Source organism: Myzus persicae, unplaced genomic scaffold, assembly GCF_001856785.1.
Source record: "Myzus persicae strain clone G006 unplaced genomic scaffold, MPER_G0061.0, whole genome shotgun sequence".
Classification (NCBI taxonomy): Eukaryota; Metazoa; Arthropoda; class Insecta; order Hemiptera; family Aphididae; genus Myzus; species Myzus persicae.
Window position 1 is genome coordinate 288,572 of NW_019101427.1, and position 22,981 is coordinate 311,552.

The following is a 22,981-nucleotide window of genomic DNA, read 5'->3' on the forward strand; positions in this document are numbered from 1 at the left end:
AATCGGTTTTGTACTCTGTATAAGAGGTAACCGTTATTATGACAAAAACGATGGTATAAAGATAAAAGAAAATATCTATGTACCTACCTAGGGTATTGAGTGAAAAATAATCATTGACCACTAAAAAGCTATAAACACGGCCATAAAACTGTTTTATTGTAACTACTTATATGATGGTTATTTCCCCACTCCTTTATTTCTTAACATTATAGGTGGAGGAAATAAAATATAAATTTAAGTCATCTAACACGGGCAATGTTTATGTAAGAAGTTTTTATATACAAATAAATAATAATAGCACTTTGCGATGAAGGATTAAATCAATCAGCAAGTTTTGCTGTAGTTTTTTACAAGTATTTTCTAAACCAACAATACAGTGTGTATAATGTACAATATGTATTGGTAAAAACATATAATATGTACTCCGTTTGACATCTTTCAAAGTCGTAAACTATATAGGCACTTGTAACAATACCAGTAGAGTTGCCGGAGACCAAATAATACACTAGGTAGGTAGGTACTTAGTAAGTAGCCTTAAGTTAGCAAATTCAACATTTTATTTTATTATTTGTATGCTATTGCACCGTGACGATTAACGCTGATGAAAAATAAAAACTGCAAACAGAGCATATACGCATAAACTATTATTATAGTTGTATAACTTATCGGATACCTATAGAGTAAAAAAAAATGTTTTCACTATACGGCGAAAATAATTTCCTAATACTTACACTGTGTATAATATTAACATATAGTTAATACAGCGTATGAATAATAAATAAACGCCATAGAAAAATAAAAAAAATCACGCACAGAGAACAGGAAAAAGAAGATGTTGTAATTGAATTCATGGCGGTCTCGTTCGCAATTCGGGGTATTAGATGGACTACGATAGAGCACACAGACACACATTGTCCTATGCGGAAGGAAATAAATGAAAAGGGAAAAAGGAAACACGCATCCTGCGACAAAGCATTTTTGCTGTCCGAGATGAATTTGCGAGTTCTCACGCGCCCTTTCAGCAAGGTTATTATCTATAGGATGGTAGTAGATACACGACGTGTATATGTGAGTGTTATTTGATACTTCCTATTGAAGTGTTGAGGATTAAACTACTCTGGGAATTAAATAAACGAAAATTAAAATATAAATAACAATGATATATTATACCTACATGATTATAGAATTTTGAAAAAATAAAAATGCATTATTACAGGAATAAAGGGAAGTTGCATCAAGAAAAGACTAATACAATCAATTTGTTAAAATAAAATTAATAATAATTTATTCCATTCAAAAGTTTACGAAAATTAAAAGGTTATTATGATGAAGAAGGTACTAAATCTATTTTTTCATCATTATTAAGATAACATAGTATTAACGTAGTATAGTTGTGTTGATTAATACATTTTGGTCTATTTTATTTGAATTAAGGGGTTAAAATGTAGGTTTTATAATATTTTTATACACTATATTAATACAATTATCAACATGATAGCTAAAGAAAAGTAATAATTTAATGGTATATACCAGCGGTGCCCACTATGCCAATTTACAAATTTTGTGCGACCAACGATAAAATTGAATTGTACATATCAAATTAAAAATAATAAAAATAGTATTTTTTGTAGTTCTATTAAATTAAATTCTTTACTTAGAAACAGGGAGGTTCCACCCATAAACGTTAATATAACATCAAATAATAAATAAATACAACAATAAAAATTGTAATTTGTAAGATTAAATATAATATTTTTTAAATGGATATTGTTATTGTCAATTAATATCCTGAGTAAAATAATGTACGCGGCCTGGAAGTAATTTTTAAAATTGATATATATTTCCAAAATATTAGTAGCACCACTGGAATACACAATGGACTAACGCTTTCCAACCTGAGCACCACGAGCTCATTTCAGTGGCACATACGAGAATGAAAAAAAATTATTTACAATTTGTTGTAGACAAACAATTGTTCCACCCTTACCAATTATTTATGCAAGGCAGAATTTTCGGCTTATACGGCTACTAAAGGAAAACACCGAAACCGGGTTATATATAGAATCTGACCTCCGTAACCAGTTGTTACAAATTGAATCAGACATTGCCAAACTTTCCAAGCCACAATTATCTCACGAGTGAACTAATTGTTAATTTTTTAGATTCATTTTTCACTTTTGACTTTCAAAGCTGTTTTTTCTCTTTATTTTCAACTATAATATTGCTAGGTAAGGTTGAGAACCGGTGCTAAGACCATAGAGTATAGATGATTTACTATCATTAGAAAATAGTAAATATCTAACTATATAAGACATATACTAAGTATAATTTTCAATTTACATAATATATCAACCTTGTACGAAACTTTCATTTGTTTACCCAATGGAATTAAGATATTTATTAACTAAAATATTTATAAATGGTATTTTTTGACTAGTTAGTTTTTATGAATGTTTAAAAACATTTGTTTGATTCACATTTATATTTTAAATATACATACCCCTGAGACTTTTCATATGGTTAACAGCCATTCGGAGTATGGTGAGTTTGTCCGGTTTCCGAGCTAGGGACTGACATGCCGGCACCATGTCCGAGAGTTCCGTGATGTACGCTGTCATCTTGTTCCGCCGCCGCCTCTCAATTTCGCAATGATTCTCCCTACAGTGATTTCACATGGAAAAGGAAAAGAAAATTCGCAAGATATACATAAATCGTCATAAAACCACATTCTTAATATTATCATGTATGGTAAAAAAAAATTGTGTAGTTTAATAATATATATAAGTAAGTATTGGTTTTATTAAGAATAAGAAACCTGAAAAATATTTATCTACGGAAATATATACGTTTATTCAATGTTAAAATAAATTACACACCAATTGTTTAAATTTGATGTTTGACCAAAAACATAATTATTATTGATTCATTTTTTTTTTTATGCAGGTTTTTAATGGTTTTATATACCGTTGACAAAATATGTTTTAATTAGTAGAATTTTTGGAAATCAAAAGTTGTTGTATATCTTAAGCAATGATGTTACCTAAATATATAAATAAATATTAAGACCAGTTAGAGTTTAATCACAGGTGTTTGGTATATAATAATTAATTAACATAGAGTGAGCTAACTATTACCATGATTTATGATTTTTACAACTTTTACTTTATGTGTCTACCTACATATTATTGCTAATTATCTAGAAAAGATGAAATCATAGGAATTGTACAAAGTATATACATACAATAAATGTATAATATAATATTACAATATCTTGCATACCTCCTAAGACCCGAACTGCTTTTATATCATCACAACAATCTTGCATAGATATGATGTTATAATATTAGAAAACGATAAGTTAGGTATTTTTAAAGATAAACATGAAATATTAAATAATATTGTAAAATACCACGATTTATTAAAACACAAATCATTGAATAAAATGTTGTTTACTAATAAATTTGTCTTATTGAATTAATTTAAGATGAACAATTAAATCAAAATGACGTATGTAAATATACTATATATAACACACTGTTTTTAATATTTGTAAAACTGACGAATACCAAAATATTGAAATGCAGTAAGTATGTACAATATCTACAAGGGTTATGCGTTAAATAAACCGTTGTGCATTTATTCTTCATTAATTTCATTAATATATAATACACACGTTATTTTAGTTAGTGAAAAGTTTTACTAAATACTTAAAGTCATTACATTTTGCCAAAATATTTCGAAACTACACGGTTAAAATTATATCTGACTTTCTAAGTATCCAATTCAGAAACATTATCAGATGTAGGAATGACGTTATTAAGTTACTGGTAACCTTCTAACATAACCATACCAAAATAAAAAAACAATAAGTTTACTCAAGAAAAGGAATAAAAACATTAAACCATACAATATTTGTGGTGGATACCTAAAACATTCATAGTTGGTAATAACTAACAGCTTAAGGTAGTGAGACAGTAGGCAGTGGGCCACTTATCGTATGTAACATTGCACGGTCATATATATATATAAACAGTTATCTAAAAAGACTTTTTAATAATGTAAGTTTATTGACTAATCACTAATAAAATTGATAAAAATGTAATGTTTAAAGCCCAGTTTAAAATATTCAAATACTATTAATTAATATTTGAATACACAAAGTATTATTTGTAATAGATTAAAAATTATATGGAAAACCTAACCTATAGATTATACATTTTTTTATCTTTAATACAATGCAATAAAAATATTTAACATGTGATAATAATATTAATACTAATAGTAGAAATATAATACGACAAAGAATTTTATGACAGCATAATTTGTTGATTCAAAATTGTAACAATATTTTTTATTTAGATGATGGATATCCGCATGGGTTGTCTCCATCTTAGAAACGTAAAATATATCAAGTTTGTACTCATCAGAATCAATTGTATGTTGTTAACTTTAAAATAAAAGTGCCAGAATGAATGATAAGAACATTATCTGTGTTGGTAGGTCAATCTTTTACGATTTTTGAATTTTCAAGTGAGCCATGTGTATTTTTAAATTTTACATATTCTATAACTCGCTTTAAAGTTTTAACATCGTAAAAAATCGAAGCACAAACAAGGATAACGTTTTAACCATTAAGTTTGATAATAAGTAGGTTTATTCATATTAATATTAAAGCTAATAACATAAAATTGGTTCTAACCAATGGCCATAGTTACTGAAATAAGGATCAATAAAAAAAAAATTGGTTCTACTAATCTCAAATAACATTACTGTAACTATTTAATACGAAGAGAACACGTTATGTGAGTGGTGTTTTCTAAATATTTAATTTAAATCATATCTACTTAAAACAACAACATATTAAATCCTCCATTCTTCAACATATCTAATCAACGATTGTTAATAATTTATCTAAATTTCTTAAAATAGAAATATATAAATAATATGCATAATCTATACTAAGCAAACTAAAAGAACGTCGTTTCACTTCATCTACTTAGAGGGACACCTATTTTACCTTACAAGCATTATATCTGATTTCTATTGAATATTGACTATTTGACTCCATATTATATTTCAACTAAAAAATATACTGTACATACCCTTTAACAGTGTTCCGGTGTTTAGTATACATACTATTGGTTGTCTATATCATATTTTTAATTATATAATGTAGTAGGTACTCCGAGTATTCGATATTTTTTAATTTATCAACTACAGGTTAGTCACTGTTTATCAGCTAAATATTGGTTATCAATTATGGTTATTATATTTACATACATTATTCATAATTAATTGTTTTGACGTACCTATACAGTGGTAAATTTTGTAACAATTATAACTACTATAAAAATGCTATTACATGTTTAAACATTATATGATGTTATAATTAATAGATAAATTAAGTATGTCTTTCATATTGTTTTATTTTGTACTTTTGTGAACAATAAAATATAAACTATAAATGTCTTGCAACTTTTATTGAGAATACCTGTATAATATTATGCAGAATTTACGTTACGCAGTGAAGTTGTCTTGTTCTTGTATACATGTATTTTATTTTTATTTATTTATTGTTATTTTAAGATATGTTTATCATTGGTGACGCATTTAAACATTTTGCTATTTTATCCTTGAGATACACTAATCATGCAGGTATGCAAACATTGTAATACTTCTATACAAATAATTATTTCTTTCAAAATAAATAGTAAAAAGAAAACTTACGAAATGTTTTTAAAATATAAATATAATTGGGTAATATGTTAATGTGTTTAAGTAGCACCTTAATTAATTTGTGATACACCAATTTCACCGACCATTTAACACGAATAATTTTGCTTCGTAATTGGAACTAAACAAGCAGTTTTGATAGTTCTTGAAAGAATAAAAGTAATAGTAAAATATGATAATAATTAACGAATTCACTCATTTTCGTTAATATAATATGATATTGTAATTTAAAACATAATAATATTACAAGAAATGTATACGTGCAAAATCTATGAAAAGAACATTTTAATCTAGCCTGAAAACAAGATAATACAACATAAAGTTGAAGTATGTAAACATGCATTTAAAAATGACTATTGGAAGAGCTACCTTATATTTTTCATAAAATGCTTAATATACTCGGTCAGCCAATAATGTATAAATTTCAGTCTACCATACTGAGATATTATAATAATGCTAAAAACGAATTCAGCTTTTAAGTGGAGCAAAGAAGAATTTTGAGGGCACATGTAGTCAACAGAAATATTTACATCCACTCTCCCTATTGTATTATTTAAACAAAAAATTATCACTGCGCTCTACAATTATGCTCACGAAACTTTTATTCGAAAATACATTTTTAATTAAATATTTCAAAATTACTTATACTTAGTGCCCTAGTGATTAAATATTTAAATAAATTAGTAAATCACTTAAGTCCACAAAAATTAATTATTATAGTTTATATAAGCTTTCTAGTGGCACCACTAATTTTCACCCACCATCCTTCGGGGGCACATACGGTTGTAGTATTTGGTTACCTGTCTGGGCGTCACTGTAACTAAATATCACAATATCATACCTATAGGTAACTAACAATTATAAGAATACCTTAAAATGATTTTATTGCAAAAATACATTTTTTATTTTTAACCAAAAATGTAATAGCTTTTATTTGGTCAAATGTTTTAAATAGGTACAATATAAGTGTAATAAGTATGAAATAAGATATTGAGTTTCTTACTAAATATTTTTTGTTCAGATTTTAAAATGCTACATTAGTTATGTTAAAAACGGGTATTCTGCAGGTTAATTGTATTGGTTTCTTCAATTATTATTTATATATATATATAATATAAGATTATAGGTACATCTAGATTCTAGGTATTAAAAAATATATTTATTTTGTTTTATTTTCAATACTATTTTACATTATAGTTTGTGCTCTGGTGTACTATTATAGTAAAAACATGCGGTTGCCTATAAACTTTAATAATCATTAATATGCTAATTACACAATAGATTAAGTGACGAATGTGATTTATGACTATATATACATTCTATCTTATCGCACTTTAAATCTGAATTTTATAATTAGGTACAATTAATTTCTAAGAAATAATATCCGATTATACCACGTGTTATTCTACATACTATACATAGTAAATATTCAATAACACCTAAATGTATTAAAATATATTGTACTTAACCTACATAGTACACTGTGCATTTAAATATATAATATTTTTCATTAGATTTTCAGATTCTCGATGACATATATATTTTTTAAATTGTTACTTTCTCAAGTAAAGGGGAAATAACAATAACACACACACGACTGCTGTCTGTGTATATTACCTATATCTACCCTGCGTGCGCGTTTATTACGGTTTTCGCGTATACCCCGCGAGATAGTCCGTGCGTGTGCGTGTGCGCGTGCGCGAATGTGTGTATGTGTGTGTGTGTTTGTGTGTATCACGGTGAAAGGTTATTTATATAATAATATCATATCGTTGCGGCGGGGGCCACCAGCCTAGGTCGCGGTGGACGCGGGGGTGGGGTGGCTGTTGCGCGATGATCTCGCCCAGGAAAATCGTGACAAGCATCCGGTAGGCGGCGGGCGGCGGGCGGGATGCGCGCCTTCTTCTCACGGCTATATGCACAAGCAGCTTATATTCACTATGTGTATGTGTATAGGCATGTGCCTTGTTGTTGTATAGTTCGCCACGGGGGTCACTCAACTCTCCTCTCTAAACTGTACTCTTGATTTGGCGCTCCGGTTTTTCTCGTTCCAATGTGTGGTGGTGTTTCGGTTAAAAATATTGAAAATATATACATTACATAAGATATAGGTATCGAATATATACATTGTATGTAAAATTCATATAATATAGGTACATATATATTATCTACTGCAAAAGACACGCATGCGTGTAGGTAAATATTATTATTATTATATTATTATATTATATACATGCATAATCTTTGTGTCAAATACGATGATGGGAGGGGAAATAGAAAATTGTTAATGATTGCGAAATTATTATACGAAAGTTGAATAATAATTTCGGGCAAGAGATAATAATATATACTTTCACAAACCAAGTACCCCCCTCCCCGCGACCCTGTAGTAACGTCGTTTACATAGACATACATAGAGTAAATATATACATACACACACACTCAGTTGAAGTTCAACGAATAAACTTGGGGTGGTTTTTAATGAATACAGTATGCGGACGAGACTGCGGGTAGCGAGGAAGAAAAGTTTTGGGAGAGCGCGCACGCTCGTGTACAATCACGTCTTTATTAGCAGTCTCCGTGCTCGAATAATATAACGAATTAACCTTCTCAGCGAAGTTTTGCTCAAAAGTGTCTTAAAAGACTACAGCATATACAAGTGTACACATCTATATAATATACAAGATTTTAGAGCCAAGAATATTGTATCACATACATAAACATAATATATCGTTGATTATCGTATGATACTGAAATTAAGTATTAATATAACTTATAAATATTAGAATTTGTAAACAAATACAATTAAACGTCATTATAGAAACTACAGTTAATTCATTTTTGAATTACCAAGTATTATTGTGACTTAATACTTAAAAACAGTGTTGAATTTGGGGAGGAATACGGACAATATTGGATAACCTATATGGATGACTGCCACTGTAGCATAATCCAATCGCGCACAGCCAATTTACTACACCACTAAACTGATAAAGCTGTCACAGACATCAAAATTAATAATACAAATTACGAATTAATTCATAATATTGAGAATCTTTCATATAATATTTCACAATTCATTATCTGGTATTTGAAATAATCGATTTATTTTCTTTTAAACGCATTTCATCAGTTAGAAATCATAAACAGATTATATACTTTGGGTTAGGTAAGACACCAACAACAATTTTTGAAAGGTGTCACTAGTTATTATATTATAATAGTTTTCGGGTTACTTATAATAAGAACCCTTGGGGCCTAGAGATTATTTCTTATCAGACACAATATTGTTCGATTAGAGACTAAATTAAAATTAACTTTATTGCTTTTACTATTATGTACCCATCCATGTATTGTTATTATTAACACTTAAAAATTTAAAATATCTAATACGATTTTTATTTCAAAATTTTAAAGATAATATAGAAGGAAAAACGATGTAAAAATGTTATACAATAATCCCACTTCAAAAAAAAAAATGATACTTTCCTAATTCTCATGGTGGTTTTAATAATTTGTAAGCTTCTGGTGATGCAAAGTAAATTATAATGCATTGGAAAATACTAATCTATCTCTATATATAAGAATCTGACTTGATTTTGGAGACGAAGGAAACCGGTTTTGAACCCTCATTATAATAATAATAATAATTAACTAATTACCAATTATTTTCATATATTCACCGATAACGATGTTTCTTTTTTTTATTTTATAATCATTGTATTATTTGTGTAGCCAAAAAATAGTCTTATGTTTTTAAATTAAATTATAAAAAAATAATTTCTTCCGGAGGGAGGTCGGGCAGCTAGTTAGGTATTAGGAGGAATATGAACTTATTATTGAAAAAGGATTAAATTTCAATTAAAATATTTTATTTTGTAAAAAAAGAATTTAAAAGAGCTCTATTTTTATATCATTTTAATAATGGATAGTTTATAAATGATAAAACACTCGCATTGGTCCTAGCAGCCCTCCAAAAATAATCAAGAGTTACTATCTTAGTGCGCAGAATGTCTGCTATAAATAATATAATTTATAAATAAGTCCCAGAAATGTATTTATTTATTTAGATATTGTAAGAAGTAATATTGTAATTGGTAGCACGAGTAAATTGTATACAATAAAGACAATAAAAATTTTTTTTAATTAAATAATACATAATGACTTTATATTTGGTGTGATTTAAGAGGACGTCAAACCCGCATTTTTTCTTTTCGTATAGCAAATGAACTCCATTGCAAATTTAAGTTCAAATTTTGTGATGTAGGTACCTATTGTTGTTACTCGTAAGCTTTAATATTAAAGTCGATTGGTCTATTATACAACTTTATAACTTATTATTTATAATATTTAAATTTTAAAGCGAGTTACGAATATTTTTAAACATTAATATTTTACATGCAAGGTAGATATTGATTTTTAAAAATAGTAAATTGTAATAACCAATAATTACAATAACCGAAACCCAAGAATAAAAATTGTGTTTTTAATGTTGGAAATTATGTCAAAAGGAGTAAAAAAATGTTAATAATATATTTAATAATAATTTAAAACAATTTCATTAGTTAATTTGTAAAAATTAATTCAGTTAATTATGTACGTAGTACATAATCTCAAGAGGAAGAACTTGTCAATGGTGACTGGATAGAGTGACTAAGGATGCAAAGGAAGTGGAGATAGGATAACCTAACGATATAGGAATAGCAAAAAGCGCGACAGTTGGAAAGACGTGGTAGAAGCGTGTAAACGGTCTTAAATTCCTGTTTAAGCACTAAAAATAAAAACGCAAGCATAGTAATTCGCAAGCAATATTATATATTATAATATACTGACTAATTTATCAAAAAACAAATCGCATATATTATTGTATTATATTAGGTACTATAATATAGTTGCTACCAACGAATGAGTCTACCGACAACGGTAAAAATTGAACATTAATCTAAATATTTTGAAAATTTAACTGTGTGAACAAAACTATAATTTAAGTAAAAGTGGAATATCGTAAGTTTGTATGATTGTTTTTGAATTACACCAAAATTATAAAAATCGTTATTTATTTCAAAATTGAAAACTTTGAACACTTATAAAAAATGTAAGAAGCTAGGTTTTTTTAAATCTAGGTAAAAACGTATGAAGGTACATGTATTAACTTCTCCAGTCTTAGTTATTTAAATTAAAAAAAAAAATAATTTTTAACTACAAAATAGTTTACATATTTCTGTAATTTGGAAGAAATGTTAACTTAAAATGATGCTTATAAAAAAACTGTGGCAAGGTAACTGATATGAAAACCATGAGTTTAATTTTCAAGATTTTAATAATAATAAAAATATTATAATAATTCATGGATAGATCGAACCAAATTATTTTTAAAAATACATTATGTCTATGAAGTGCTATTATAAATATTATTTAAATGTACAGTTAGGTATTTATTTTTTAATTACAAAATATGGATAACAGCTAAACAACAAAATTGATTTTGTCATTAACTGGTTCTCGTAATAATTCCATTTTTTTGGTAATTTTTGCTATGGTTTTTCAATTATTTTAAAAAGTATGGGGAATTTTCTACTTATGACCTTTCTAAGTATCAACTAGTTCCAGAATCCACCGTCAAGGTTGAGAATTAAAACAGTTTCACTGCTGCAAAAGGCAAAGACAAAATATAAAATAGTTACCTATGTAAAAAAAAATACATATAAACACACACCATAGTCAAATCAATACATTCCGTCACTATATGCTCCAAATATAAAATACCATACCTAAATTGACTGGGTATTCGGAATGAACAACTTGATAAGTTGTGAGTTATTGTAAGACATTAGACATCATATTAAATATGAGTGTGACAATGTATCAAGCAATTATTTTTCAGATTGATAAAAAGAGCAAAGAGAGTACAAGATATACTTAAGCAAACATTTTTTTTAAAAACAGCAATCACTATTAATTTTTTTACGTATTTAAAAAGTAATTTGATTTGATAATTTACTATATAATGTTTAATTAATTAAGCATAACCATTGATAAAACAGAAAAATAATTGTATATTTGTACAACAGACACTGTTGGAATGCGAATTGAACAATGGAACATTTTTCCTAAAACTTACTTCTATGTAAGTGTAGTACATAAATGTTTATTACACAATAAAAACAAAATATAATAAATGTAGGTGCAACCCAAATTTTTCTATTAAATGTGATTTATAACTTGAGAGTATCATCCATACTACATACCTATATACATTTTGAGAGATAATAAATAGTAAATACTGAGAAATAGAGGTCACTGCACTAAAAGACGAAAAAACATCTACAAATTAAAATAAAATATTCAGTTATTTACAAAAATATAGGTATATTGAGAATAACGACGTCATATACAGTATTACAGTAGGTACCCACTTTTAGTTGTATAAAGAAATGGGTGAGATTTTAATTAAAACACGTAAATATAATTTTCAATTAATATTATATAGGTAAATAATTTTACTTTAATAAATCGAAAATAATCGTCAAAAATAATACCACAGTAAATGTTAAAAATTATTTAATTAATTGTAAAAATTATTTTTTAGCCTTGGATTTTTAAAAAAACAAATTGATGGTTTTAGTCAATGCGTATTAGAATTCACGTAAAATAAGTGTATTGTTTGCTCTGTTTAATTGGATAATTTACATTGCAAATCATGAGACGAACTAATTAGCATTTAACAATACAGACATTGTTCGGATGTCATAATATTTTCATTATTTAGAGTCACAATCATAAATATTATTGATATTTGACTAACTTTAAATAACATTTATTTAATAATTTATGATACACTTATTTATTTTCTCTTTGAATAGCATTATTTATATTTATAAATAATAAGAATATAAAAAAGAACAGAAATAATAACTGTATTTTCAAAAATATTGTGTCAATATGAAAACGTCCATATTTCATTACAATTGAGTAAAATATCCTTCAATCAACATATTTTTATTCATTTTTATTTTATTATTATTCAATACAATTACAATTCAACTATATGGTATTTTTAGTATTGCAGATTTTTTTTTTTTCACTTATATACTTTATCATTGTTAGTACTACAAACAATTCTGAAGAAAACTAGGTTGTAAATCGATGAACATACAACTGAAAATGAATTCAAACGTTGAAATTGTAGAAAGGATAAGATGAGCATAGACAATTTGGTGTACTCAACTTTTGATAGAAGCTTACCATTTGGATGTTAAGATGGGTTTATCATCCAAAGATGTTTAATCACATACAATTTGTTTTACTTTTATAGTTGATCAATGGGAAATTTAGTCTAACACAATAAAATAGTTTGGAAGGATATTTTTTTTAATTTGATCAGTAGTTTCTTGTATATAAGAAAACAATGACAACCAAAGGAAATAATTTTTTAAAAAAATGGTTTCAAAAGTTTAAGAAAAACACAACTATGGAAATTAATTAAAGAAATTTAAGTAAAAGCAAGTTCAATGGAGCTCTTATTATTGTTATAACATTAACTTATCATTACTTTTGAATGTTTGCCATACCATTTCTAAGAAGGTGCATATCAGGATTTGTATTTTAAAATAACAAAGATTATTTTAGAGAGAATGATTCATCAAAAGAGCTAGTTTTACATCCAAAAGAGACATGTTTTAAAATGTTTATTGCTAGAATCTTTTACTTTTTACTACCACAGTCTTCAGAAAAATAAACTTGTGTACATCATACTGAAAAACCTAAATATACAATTTTATCAACTCAGTACTTATAGTTAATAATCTAATAAATTTATATTCATAATGTAAACAATTGAAAAACATATATGATTGGTACTACAATGATAGCCACACGGGTACTTATTGAATACGAAATTAGTTTATCAAATAGATAATCAATATAATATGTGTTTAAAAATAAAACTAGTACCCACTAATAATACAATTATAATAGGCAGTATAATTTGTAAATCAAATTTAGAAGTGTAATAAATAATACAAAATCTGGAAAACAGTATTGAACGGGTGAGGAAGGTAGATAAGGAAGGCTGCAGGTTCATTCTTTTCACAGAGTAGTAATTTTATTTTCTTCTTTTTACTTTAATTTTTACTGTTTTAATTTTTAAGCCTTTGTTTTATTTTTTTATTATTCTTTTGTAATGAGTACAACAAAATTAAATTCTACCCCTACCATAAGGTCATAAAATGCAACACAACTGGCTGGAAAATCTTGAACTATATTAACTCAAGGGATGGGATAACAATCTTTTTTTCTTTAAACAAGGTAAGAGATAACACGCTAAGCTTACTGAAGTTAATTATTTGTTAGACTAGTTTTAAATTGAAAGTACTGATAAATTGGTATACATTTTTAATTTACAATTACAAAAAATTGGTAAACATAACACTTTTCTTTAGAAATAACTTAAAACTATAATATTATAATATTATTTTGATTTTACATTGATAAATACAATACATTTAAATTTGAATCCATTGTTATATTTTTGATACTATTAGTAACTTTCATAAAATATGTGAATAATTAATATTAATATTTATCATCAATGAATTAATAAAACTTAAAAGTGATATTGTATATAATATTTTACACCAACACTATAATATATTATTATTGAGTATCTATATATTTAATATTAATATTATGCATGAATGCATGATACATAATTTACAACCGCCCCTAAAAACCAAGTTTTAATTTCTTTTTTACCAATTTTGTGAAACACTCACCTGGCAAATCTTTCTTTGTCTTGGATATTATCATCTTCCATTCTAGAATATTTCTGACTAGAATCCTCTTCATCGGATCTGAAACAAAATAATAAGTAAAATTAAGTAAATATTATACCTTATTAGTTATTAGAATATTACATATGTATACATACAGGTAAAATGTTATACAGAAAATAGGTTATTTAGGTGTTGACAATCTAGTAGCACATCTAATAATTGTTATATTATATTTATGATTTATCATAAATTAATTAATGTGTGCTTGATAAATACCAAAAAAACAACAGGTGCAAACATTTATTTTGTATAGAAATAAGAAACTGTTACTGAAAACAATATTATAATGTTATATAGTGCACCTACTATATATACTTCAATACTATGCATCTTAAAAAATTTGGATAATAATTACAATTAATAAGAACAATATAATTATTCTTATTCATTCAAACTGCAGTGTTCAGGAGTTTACAGCCAGATTCAACACTTAAATTTTCTTAAAAATTATTTATAATAGAAATTGTTTTAATAGAAAATTAAGCTATTAAAATGAATAGCACTTTTTTTAAAGACGACTTTGGGGATGACCCTCTTTCTCGTTTCAGTCAAATTTAATATTTAAGAACAATACATTTTTAAAAAAAGTATGACGTTTCGTAGAATTGGTTATGGAACGTTTGAAAATAGTATTTACTGACGATATAAAAATTAAATGTTTTCAGTTTTCATAAAAACTAAAACGAATCATGAAATTAATAAAACAAGGAGTACCAATTTCTAATAAATAACTTATTACAGTTGGTACCATTTTATATTATTTTTATATATTATAGACTTAAAAAAATTGGTGATCGTAATAAATATATGCTATAACCTAATATGTATGTACAGCATATTACAGCTTAGTATTATTATAATACGAACATAGATTCTCTGGATATTTTTTTTTTTGCTAGAATTCTTTATCATTCAACAATGAAAACATCGTGTTATAAACTTACATGTTATACTAAATTCAAAGAATTTTTCACCATTCTGAGAATGTGAAACAACATTAATCATATTATACAAAGAAAATAATGAATTGTATAACATTACAAACAAATTATGAAGGATCATTTTATTTTATTTAGTTTATTGAAAAATTATTATTATCCTCATGGCGTAGTACATTGTTATGCTAATTACAAAGAAAAACCTCCAAGTTCCGAGACACCTTTAAACTATTTCCATTTAACAATCGTTTCCTTTCGGTACATTACTTCTTATTGTAGTATTATTGGAATGTCAGAAGCGATTTCATTTTTAGGTCAATACACGATAGAAAAAAATGTCAGGGGCCCGATTGTCTGCGAGGGTAAGGGACACCTGTAGTAGAGAACACCTGGCTTTAAGACCTCATGCCGAGGAAATGGTTACTTTGATATATGGACGAAGGTCAAGTCAAATCCTACTATGTACTTTTATAAAGGATTTTTCTGAAATCTATAATTTTGCAATATATTTCTAACCATATTATTTGATTTCTGAAGATGATACAGAATTCTGTGACACTAACACATGTGTGATGTGAGAAAAACTATTGGCTAATGCGGTGCAGAGGATTCAGCGGAACTAATGTGCTATAGTGTTCGTTGTCGTCCTCGGTCTCCGCGCTTCACCATCACTACTAGGCCCGCTCGCGAAGGCGTGTCAAATGCGGTACATCAATCTGAGTGTTGATAAATTATTGTGGTTCAATGTTCAATAAAATAGATATCTATTATGGGTGTATTATAGTATACATATACTTTTCAATATTTTTTTAACGAATTTTTTACCGTAGCTATAAAAAAGTTTAAAGTACTTATATTTTAAAACCGATTTTAAAAAAAATGTTTTAATAATATTTTAATTCAAGATAACAATTTTTAATTGTATTTATTTGAATTGAATTTCGTTATTCTAAAATATTTTGAATCTGACAATATGATAATAATAATATAATATGATATAATATGTAGGTATAGTGTACAATATTATTATTAATTATTTAATCGAATAAGAAACATGTGATAACATCAATATTTTATAGGACGTATCATAATATTTTGATTAAAATAGTTAATATTATTTTTATTATTTAACTATTTAGTAATATGAGTTATTTAGGTTCAATTAAATTTATCATGAATACTTTACTAATAAGTTTACTAGTCTCAAAAGTCAAAATATTTTTTTTTTAAATCAATAATTTTATTATTGTTATATTAAAAATTATAATGATGTATTTTGACTTTGTTAATGTCATGTCGTTAATTGTACATAGCATACACGATACACATATTATAATACACATTAAATACTAATTTCCAATAACTATAAAGAAAAATAATTTATTTAGTCAAGAAATGACCGGTATCTAGAAGGGTCGAATATTTTATATATATTTGGATTACTGATCCAATTTCAATGCGTTAAAAGTTGTACTTACAGTTAATTTAAGTAGTGCGCTAATTAATATACTAATAATGTAACTGAAAACTACACAACCTAAATATTACAAATTTTTCTTTTTGAATAACTTAAAATATTAAACTTAATTACCCATCGTACCATTACCAAGCCATATTTTTTTAAATAAATTTATACATATGATTGTATTGTGTGATTTGTAATACCTGCATACTTTTTTATAACAACGAATGCAACCTAAAAAAAAATTTCCACTAGTTTAAGTATTGTTTATTTGTTGATGTTATCGATCAATTACAAAATATTATTAGTGATACACGTGTGTCCAGTACGTGTTTGTTTGATAAAGGTCAATTAAGCTCCGATTTTGATACCATTAATCTAGACGAGAACTATATTGTTTTTGGATTATATACGTAGTTACTGGTTTACAACATTCCACACGTGAAAGGCATTATAATAGTCTATACAGACAATTATTTGTATTTATTTTTTTTTATTACCTTCGAAAAAACTGATATTTGAACAAGTTAAGGAGAAATTTAACACACGACGAATAATAAAAAGGGGTTTTTATATTCTAAGTTATTATTCTTTTTTTTTTAAGGCAATCAAGTTTTATTTTATTTTGATGTTTTAAAAAATGAAACATGGCAAATCAATTATATTCATAAAATATAAAATGTTGTTATTAAAACCAAGTATAAACAAATGGTAACCGCGAAATTTAGATCTAATAATAAACAATTAAAATATAGTAGGTATATATAAATAGTATATTATACTTAGTACTGTTGTTATTTATATTTAAAGTTAGAAACATAATTAAAATATTCCTATGTATTATTAAATGTATTTATTAGGTACTATACAGTTAAGTTTAACCACTAATAAGTGATAATTACTCAATCGAAATTAAATTGTTGTTTAATATTATTAAACAAGAATTTATTTTTGTTATTCCTAAATAATTTTTTTTAGATTCTATTTAATGTCTATGTACTGTGTCTCGCATCACACAAAGAATCATTATTTTTTAACAGAAAACTTTTTAAAAAAATTTCACCACAGAGACATTTATGGCAATGCTTTACTTTTGAGACACACCATAAACACAGTCTACCAAATTGTGTGTAACAAAAATGGTGGAGATCGCAACAAAACCATTTTTATCACATGAAATTTGGAAGACCTTGTAAATATTTATAATTTATATAAGTTTCGATGATTATATAATACAACGTCAACAAATAACTTAACAATATTAAAATATATATATATATATTGTTATAGATATGACGATGGTAGCACTCTATTATACTAATTATTTTCCAAACATCTACAACAACTCCAACAAAAATATCAACATTTAGAACTCAAAAAACAAATACATAACTACATTATCATCATACAAACTTCTCAACTGCAGCAGTTAATAAAATTGATTAAGATCAAGCAATTCTTTAAAAATGTAATTTTAACATTCAGTACCTAGCATAAATACTAATACCCCTATAGTTAAGGAAAAATTGGAAGACTGGAATTTAATTTGCAAAAACAATTGTTTTAAAAAATAAGTAGAAATTTAGTAGAAATGTTGTATTAGTATTTACTTGCTGCAGAGCCTAGCACCCGAATTAATTGGAACCCAAGAATCCTAAATAACTTGAATACCTTTTTATTTTTCAAATTTCATGTGGTATGTATGTTATTGTAGTTTGTTCAATTTCGGTATGAGTTATATAATAATTAAATTATTGAATGGAATAAATTTTAAATTTTTACAATCCATGGATATTAAATATTAAGTGTTTACATTGTTAATACCAACACATTTTAAAATGTACAGACTTATAAGAACACCATCTACCAGTTATATTTTATGAGCTAAAATAAAATTGTATAGAATATCCCACAACTAAAAAACGTATAGTATATAATATACCTACAGGTAACTCAGTTGGTAGGTACATTAATATATGGTTTTCAAATGGAAATATTTCCTGAACTACTTAACATCTGTTTTCACCCATATTGACCATAATAATTGATATGAGAACAGGAGTAATTATTAGGTTTGTATAAACGTTTTATTCCGGTGTTTGAATGACCGAATACATCCAGTACCAGAAACCCGAATAAATTATCATGATGTGCAAAACCCCGATTTGTTGGAAAATCATTAATTAAATATTTTACTTGTAAAATACAGTGTGTGGTTTTATAAGACAAAAATATGGCATTGATATGAATAAATAAATAAATGTGTAGATATATTTAAATGTATTCTCATTTCAGTGTTTAATTCGTTCTTATGTATTGTTCCCCAACAAAATATAAACAGTAATATTAATAATTTTCCATTCCTTACTGAAATTTTAAAACGTCAAAATGAAATATGTTCACAATTTATAAAAACAACGGGAATAATTATTATTCGTACGGATCTCTAATCAATACTGCAATAAATTATAATATCTAATATAATAAATATGTGTTGCAATATTACGAAAATGAAACGTAAAAACATCCTCCAACAAGATTGACGATAAACTTTTTTGAAAGTAATTATATTAACATAATAATATAATTTGAAACTAAGAAAAATTGTAAATACTATTTGAACACATTTAGATTTTAAATTATATTTTTCATGCTTATAGTTTGTATTTTTATTAAATTCATATAATTATTGTTAAAAACTTCAAGTGCTCGTTTAAAAAAAATCAATGGGGTAAAAACAATTACTACACCACCGACCGATAACATTCTAATTCATTAACCTTATACAATACACACACACACCGTGCACCCGTGAACGTATATTTAACTACCGTATACCGTAAATATACAAGCAAGAACAAAACGAGTGCAATAAATTAGTAAGTCAAAACTACTCATTAGTTAAACAAAATCAACTGATTAAAATATTTTTTTTTTCAAGCTGCTAACATCAAACAACAGTGTCACAGTGTGTTAAAATATTTATATCGGTTACAATGTTTATAATTTAGGCTAAAGCATTAAAACAATGTTCTTATTTGGTATCTGAAATCTGAAAAATACATTGTTTTTTTAGGTATTATATTTTTACTACCATATAATTAAGTGTAAACATACCTACCTAATACATATCTATTTATAGTATAATATATTTTTATAAATTTAAAACAATATTTATAAGGTTTTAATTCGATACAAATAATGTACATATTATGCAATATTTTCAAACTAAAATTTACCAGATATAATGTAATAAATAATGTATAAATTGTATTTATTATGATTGAAATTATTAAAAATTAATTAGAACATAAGAATCTTAAAGCAACATACCTACATATTATATTATCATTTGTCAGACTTGTAAATTATATAAACCAGTATTAATATGATGTGTTGATGTTTATAAAACGTACAATAATGTATACCTAAAATGCAATTTGTAAAAAAATGTTAATTTATGTAATGATTAATGTAGTACAGAAGAACGTCATTTATATATGCAATATAATAATAGACCTCATACTATGAATATAATACATCACTAAACAATTATTCACTGTAGTAGGCATATAGATTTGGTACACGTGTCGTCGACCAAAATCAATATACAAAATACCAAACTCATTTGTTTGGAAACTCAAGTTACGTTATTATTAAGCTAATTAATGTAGATAATTAATTGTACATAAATTAAAAAGTTTAACGAATGGGAGGGAGTCAATTGTGTAATATAGATGTAATTTGACAACAGCAAAGAACGTCAAGATTTAACTATCATATTATAATATAAATTATATATTAATATGTCCAACACCATAATAGCAAGCATGTTTTGTATGTTTTCTAATCGTCACCATTTCTACCACAATAATAACGGTCTATTGTCATAACTCTTAAGGTATCTCGTTGTTTTATACATAAAAACAGGCAGTGGTTTCGTCATACTATATCACACCTCAAGTTTTCCGACCACATCGACCAATTGCAGAACATAATATAATATTATTATAACATATATTTATATAGCGATAAGCCTTGTGCGACCCAACGTGACGTTGTTGTTTAAATATAAAACAATTATATTAAACAAACTGGTGATATACCTATATAGTTTTATTATTTTTATTATTATAATATTGTACTTGAGAGTTTGGTTTTTAATTAGTAATTACACGTCTAGTGTCGATGAAGGATTTTAAAAAGGGAGGGAGGTGGGTGTCGTCGAGTTGGCAATGATCACCGCCGGTATCATAAAATAATATATCCTATTTCTATAAGGTAGTTCACTCGTCCTCTATCATTATAAAACATATAATATATTTTAAATAGTTACTGCTTATTTTAATACATTGTATTTTTATCACTTTAAAGGTATTATAAGTATCAAAATATACCTCCGCCGTTTCTGTATCGCCTCATCGGGCATTTGAAGCGGCGGTGGCGGTGGTGGTTCACAGACGGCCGGCATAGGCATGACCATGGCCATGGGTATGGGACCAGGCTGCAGATAGCCGCCCGGGTCTCCAGTGGAGGACTCGATGGCCCCGTAATGGGGCGGACCCGCGTATCCGTACATCCGGCTGCTGCTACAGCGGTAGTCGTAGCCGCCAACAGTGGCTCATAACACCACCGCGGTCGCGACGTTTTCACGTCCGGAAGCCGTCGCCGAGACGACATATATGTCGCGAAACACCATAAAAATAAACCCACGGAATTATCGAAACGAACAACACCGACAAAATATTATATATTTAAAATATATAATTTTAAAAACGAAATTCCTATTTCACTGAGCTCGAACTGCGAGTGATGAGACGTTAACAAACACACACACGAACACTAAAAAATATTACTATATTATTATACACACGCACGTGGACTGACTGCGGGACGCAAATTCGAGAAACGCGAACGACGCGAGTACGCTGAAGACTAAACCGAACGACCACGGTCGCCGCCGGCCACCGCCATCGCCATCGCCACAGGTACACACGCATTACACGGTCTGTGTTGTTCGGCGTCGGCGGTAGTGGTGGGGATTGTGGAGGGGATTGGAGAGAGGCATTCCCCACCACCGCGCCGCAAGAGTACGGTTGTGGGGAAATGCTTAAAGAAAAAACAAGATTCCAACAAGCATTGCTAGGTAACGCCGATAGCGCGCGCGGTTAATGTTTTGTGTGTCGGGTTTATCGTATTTGATGATGAATAGGAGTATACCAAAGAGGAGGGAAGTAAAAAAAAAAAAAAAATGAACCGTTTATTAGGGCGAGCGGTACTTTGCATTTAAGGTACATAATACGCAACTGCGCTAGGGGAGAACAGGTCGACGACTCCCGAAAGTATAGTAAAACGTATTATTATTGGTGAAAATATCAAAAGTTGGACATCCATGAAGTTTAACGAAATAATATACCTAATATTATTCTTGCAGTTCCATTAGAATGAAACGAATGTACAATTTTCAGCATAAATCGAATGAGAGTGAATCTTACAACAAGAAAATACAGTACTACATTGATTAATGATTACAGTATAATATTAATATACATATAATAACCAATGCTCATAATATTATTGTATAAAATACAAAACTTCATTAAATAATTTAAAAATATTTAGCACAGATTTATATAGGTACATTATTCTACAGAATTTATTTTTCTGACTTACGTGCAAAACAGATTTTTGTATTATTGTTTTAAATACAAATATTAATGTACTTTTTGTAAAATTATTATATATTATGTATATGTATTGTGTTCATATACGAACACAAGGTATAAGAATGAGTGATAATAATAAGATAATATCTATGTATTAATTTAAAACACATAATATATGCTATGTACCTATGCATACTATTAAGAAGAGACAAGTCTTTTAGTCACTATTTTTTTTATTGAAAGTATAAATACTACGATTAAAAAGTATAAGACACATGATGTGGAATAAATAAAAATATAGGAATATAAAATAACTAAACAACTAAAAATTGATACTATTTTCCCCTA

General features: G+C 27.1%; 1 protein-coding gene across 6 annotated transcripts in view; it reads right to left on the bottom strand.

Annotated features, from left to right (window-relative positions):
- The window catches only part of LOC111029040 (aryl hydrocarbon receptor nuclear translocator homolog), a 38,371-nt gene that overhangs the window by 4,230 nt on the left and 11,160 nt on the right, over positions 1-22,981 (bottom strand). For 2 of the 6 annotated variants that reach the window (XM_022307864.1, XM_022307862.1), the window contains exons 1-3: positions 21,365-21,906; positions 14,508-14,585; positions 2,501-2,661 (exon numbers count right to left, since the gene is read on the bottom strand). In XM_022307864.1, coding sequence (XP_022163556.1) covers positions 2,501-2,661; positions 14,508-14,585; positions 21,365-21,546 — 421 coding nt within the window. In that variant the 5' untranslated portion in view covers positions 21,547-21,906. Of the gene's footprint in view, positions 1-2,500; positions 2,662-5,102; positions 5,150-14,507; positions 14,586-21,364; positions 21,908-22,981 lie in introns of those variants that run through there. The other 4 variants (XM_022307863.1, XM_022307867.1, XM_022307865.1 and 1 more) reach the window with 4 other exon arrangements.